The 4,950-nt window shown below is 34.8% G+C and overlaps 1 protein-coding gene across 1 annotated transcript; it reads right to left on the bottom strand.

Annotated features, from left to right (window-relative positions):
- Positions 1–1,652: 1,652 nt before the first annotated feature.
- Positions 1,653–4,810, bottom strand: LOC112523230 (uncharacterized membrane protein YuiD). Its single transcript, XM_025132752.1, has 5 exons — positions 4,326–4,810; positions 3,589–3,745; positions 3,006–3,056; positions 2,710–2,802; positions 1,653–1,860 (listed from the first exon to the last, which is right to left on the bottom strand). Exons 1-5 carry the CDS (start codon positions 4,508–4,510, stop codon positions 1,804–1,806), a joined length of 543 nt encoding a protein of 180 aa, XP_024988520.1. The 5' UTR covers positions 4,511–4,810; the 3' UTR covers positions 1,653–1,803.
- Positions 4,811–4,950: the final 140 nt, after the last annotated feature.

The raw sequence follows: 4,950 nt of genomic DNA on the forward strand, positions 1-4,950 counted from the left end.
ACACTGATATACCTAAATATCACTACTTTCGCAAGCCCCACATCAGTCACTTGCAGATCTGGCTAAAAGACAAAAAAAAAAAAAAAAAAATTCAAAGCGTAGACCTGACTTTTGCAATTGCGGATCTGGATGTCGAATCTAATAATTTTTTTTGTCTTTTAGCTGGGTCCGTAAGTGACGGAAGTGAGACTTGCGGACGTAGTGATATTTGAGTAAATCATGGAGAGTAATAGCTACAAGACCATTGAGTAAATCATGGAGAGTAATAGCTACAAGACCAATTCATACGAGAGAAATGACTATTTTGGCCAATCTTCCAATTCAAAACTATTGATGGTATTATAACGTAATTTAGTATGTGAGCCCTCGGGGGTGTAGCTCATTTGCGGAAAGGGTGGATTGACTTTGTTTATATATACAATATATTCAAGTTCGAATCCTGCAGGAGACAGGCTTGAACGTCTTGTATAGCTTCAGTTGTTGAGTTAGCTGTAAAATGTCTTCTTATATATGGTTCTTAAAGGGCAGGTTTTTTGTGATGATCAGTTACATGTAATCAACCTTTCTGCTCAAATTTAGTAGGTGATAGTTTAAAACTACATATTCATATAAGTTCCTTAGGTTTTTTTATTTTGTGTGATTTAAATGTGTTAGCGATTTGTTTTAATTATATATTTTAATGTTAGAAATGAGTAATTTCTCAATCTAATTCTTTCATGTCATCTCAATTTCTCATCTAATTTATTAACCGACACTATAATTCAGATCTAGTTTATAAGCTAACAACTACTTTATCAACAATTTTTGTTGACTCTAACCCAAGGGCATGTTTGTCCACCGTAATGTGACGACCCATCAGAAGAAAGTATGTAACAATAAGTTACGGGTTGTTTGACAGTTACTGAATGATTTGGTGCAGAATGATTAAGTGGTCAGAATGATTAAGAGGCTCACTTGATATAGTGCAAAATGAAATATAATTGTTTGGTAATTATTTACAATGAAATTAAGACGCTGAATGATTAAGGAAGTCCCGAAATACAAAATCATTCAGAAAATTTTAGAACCATTAAGATACAGACTTTTTTTTTTTTTTTTGCCAAACAAGATTTACATCTCACCAATTCAGAAACAAACAACAGATTTTCTTGGAAAAACAAAACTATTTCAGTTAGCATTTTAATAAGCTCCATGGACTTTTTTTCACATTTTTTCGAATATGTCTTATATTTTACATAACTGATCAAAATCCTTATCCTTTTAACTAATTTTACATGATCAATTACTTTTTATCAAATATGACTAGTTCATAAGTTAGCTAGTTTTTAAACTAACTGGTTTATCAATCAAAAACTAATTTATCAGTTAGGCTCAATTTTTTAACAACTTAATGAGACACACAGCTTATTCAGTCCATTATACTCGAATATTTGGTAATAGCTTAATGATATAGAAAATTGATTATTTGGTAATTTCTAGGAGGAGCTTTATGTAAACACTCAAGTTTTTTTCCAAACCTACAACTCCCAATTAAGGAACACCTCCTTTCATCTATGGAAAAACTCTTAATCTATACAGACAGATTAATCCACACAGTCATCTTTATTCGTACAAAACTTAATGGAAAACCAACCAAACAACCTAACATCTGTAGCAAACACATTGGCATCTAATTGCTTTGCATTCCAACAACATTTATAATACTTCTACTCCATTATATAATGTGCATAGTGTCAACCAACAAATTCAATCTACATCAAAACAATGCATTACAATTCACAATAACCACAAATTCAAACACCCCTAAATTAAGTGCACAATCACTGCTGTCATCATACCCAGCAACCCTCCTGCAATAACCTGCAAATTTTATGTAAATAACTAGTCTGCATTTGCTAAATCCATGGTTTTAGGTGTGCATGATATCAACTACTACTCCACCTATGAATTGATATTTAACAAACGTCAAAAATACCCTTTTGTAAATGACAAAATACGAGAAATTTATGGACCCAAATCAATGTCATCGGTTTTTGCAAGGATGACAATGGGAAAAAGGCAACTGTAAGAGTTTGTTTGTTAGCAGCTTAATGAAACTCTATTCAGTAAGCTTCTAGGGGGAGCTTTATACAGAAAGCCAAATTTTTCCAAACCTGCCTCTCCCAATTAAAAAACATGTTCCTTCCATTTATGTTCTCAATCTATAAGAGAGACTAATCCACACAAACAACTTTATCTATACATGACTTATTGGAAAACCAGCCAAAGATTCCCTAAGTTGAGTAACATTTGGAGAACTGGACAGATGTATTATTTTGGTCATATTGTAGAAAAAAAGGGGATTTTTTACATAAATAGCCAAAGCTGGTAGGTGGTTTCACTTTTTAGCCAGTATCTAACCCAAATTCACCTTTTAGTCGATCCTTATGCACAAGGCTTACGCATATGCCAAACAGCGCAAGCATTGATTTTCGGCGAAAAATAATAATAAGAAGAATCTTTACGCAGAAAATTGGCTATTTAGTGAATTGGGTCCTGACATGGCTATAAAGTGAAAGAGTTGGATGGATTTGCTTTTTTTGTCAATTTCCCAAAAAGAAGGGCATATAAGCAACATGACCATAGGGCAACATAATGCGAACCTTTTAGCAGTTTGATAAGAAGGGTTCAGAATTTAAGACTTGCACAAGAAATTACATGAAAACAGACCTGAGGAGGGGTGTGACCAAGAAGTTCACGCAAGGGTCTGCTCTCAGCCAAGGGATGTTCAGCAGGAAGTTCATATACGATCTGATTCAAAACCTGAAAATTTTGCAATTTTGGACATGAAGAAATGATATCTTTACCAGATATTGTAACCATATCATCGACTAGTAACTGTATAGTACGGTCTACGATATGCTATAAAGAAATTTGATCAAATGCAACACAATTTGTTGACAACCAACATAAATGGCTCTGATGTAGCCAGAACACACACACACACACAGAGAGATGAATCAAACCTCTGCTTGACGCCCAGCATGCAATCGTACACCAGTTGCATCATACATTACCTGCCAGAATTCATTTTTTATAAGAGATCAGAAGTTATTCCCCTATGTTAACTTATTCAAGTTTGTTTCTAACCTATTCACTGCCTTACATGCATTCAGAAGTGCAAACCTTAGTTTCAAAGTAGTTTCATACAAGAAAAAAAACCGCATAAGTTCACCGGGGTGGAGCACGGTCCACCAATATCGGCATAGGTTAGGTGCTATTGATGGAAAACACATGATTTTGTCCCCATAATCATAATGAGAGATTTTAAGATAAGAGTGCAATCAAAAGCCAGTATGCAAAATTAGGAAAACACAAGATCTTAGAACAGATTCAATGTGCTATTGCTTTTTTGTGTCTAAAGCGACACTCCAGCATGTGCAAAGTTGAAATGACAGAAAATTATTGGTGACAAAGTATGGCTTTTATGGTGATGATATTTATACATTCTACTTCTTCTATTCATTTTACATGGATGCATCTTAAACAATAGCAGATGATTAAACGAACTTCATGGAATAATGGAAAGGATAAAGAGAATGATCATACTATACAAGCTAATATCAGTGCAGTTGCAAACGATGAACCACCAATGCCATCTTGTAACCCAACAGCAACGGCAAGAGCAGTGACTGTTGCAGAATGGGATGAAGGCATACCACCAGATCCAATAAGTTGCTTAAGATCCCAACGGTGTTCCCTATACCTGCATGTCTAGCCAATAGATATAAGAATCTTAGGATGAATCAATAGCAATAAATCAGATACATAAAATACTACAATAGAGAAGAGATACACAACCAAAAAAAACAACCAAATTAGAAAGTAAAGGTATAGTTTAGACTTTAGAGTGCCCAAGATGCGTAGATGTTCTTCTGTAACAAGCAAAATTTTGCCTAACCATTAGTCCTATTGGAATCCTAAACAGAATATGAGCTAATTCAGAAACACATTTCAGAGGATCCAGGTTCGATTCTTGTGCAGAATCTAAGACAATTAAGCGTATGACAAGAAGCTGAGTTTTGTAAGCATGCCGTGGCATCACTCTTCTGGAATCACACGAGTTCACAAAATCCAAATTTTGGCAAATTCCCCTGGATCGGGAACTAAATCAAGAACCGCTTTCAAATCATATGAATAAATCAGTAATCTGACATAGAAATATACGAGTCTCTACAACTCAGCTAGATACAGAAACCGGAATTGGGCGATTAGAAAGGCAACCATATATACATAAATATAAACCAAAATTAGGAGTAAATTGATGAAATGAACAAAAACCGTACCAGGTGGTGAAGACTTTAATGGATTGAGCAAGAGCGAAGGCAACCAGTGCAGAAATGAGAGCATAGTTCATATAAACAGGTCGAGAAGAGGAGTAAGAAGTGTTAGGCGGTGTTGTTACCATTGAATTGTGAGCCGAAGACAACCATGACGACGATGAAGTCGCCATTTCACCGAACGATCTCATGTTGTTAGATACAACACAAATGAAGTCGCCACTGAAATCAGAAACCGTTGATCCAACTGGAAATTTGGGGAATTGAGGATGCGAAAACGTGAAAAAGGAGAGAAAACGTAAAGGTTTTTGATTTGTTTGTTCGCATAGGAAGGAAGAAGAAGGAATCTTGAAGATGGCGGTATTTCCCTCTACTTCGATTAATTAATTATTTGGAGCCCTAGTTTTATGGTCAAGTGTCATGGAACTAGAATATGCCCTTGTTATTTCTTTTAGATACCTTCGTATCAATCATTCACAAACAAACGCAACATATAGCATGTAATCGTATACCAGCGATTAAATATAAATCATTTATATTTATATAAACTATATAAATTATTTTTATTCGTTTATTTAATCGTTTAATCTTACAAAAAAAATGAGCACCACCTCCCGCATGAGAAAGGGAA

This window comes from Cynara cardunculus (assembly GCF_001531365.2).
Source record: "Cynara cardunculus var. scolymus isolate 2C chromosome LG 12, CcrdV1, whole genome shotgun sequence".
Classification (NCBI taxonomy): Eukaryota; Viridiplantae; Streptophyta; class Magnoliopsida; order Asterales; family Asteraceae; genus Cynara; species Cynara cardunculus.

What these genes read in the sequence shown, in the direction of transcription:
- LOC112523230 (XM_025132752.1), bottom strand. Translation starts at nt 4,510, where the DNA reads ATGAGATCGTTCGGTGAAATGGCGACTTCATCGTCGTCATGGTTGTCT. An exon ending in ATTAAAGTCTTCACCACCTG is followed by an intron (nt 3,746 to 4,325) that starts GTACGGTTTTTG and finishes CTAGACATGCAG; the next exon opens with GTATAGGGAACACCGTTGGG. An exon ending in TTGGTCACACCCCTCCTCAG is followed by an intron (nt 1,861 to 2,709) that starts GTCTGTTTTCAT and finishes TAAAATTTGCAG; the next exon opens with GTTATTGCAGGAGGGTTGCT.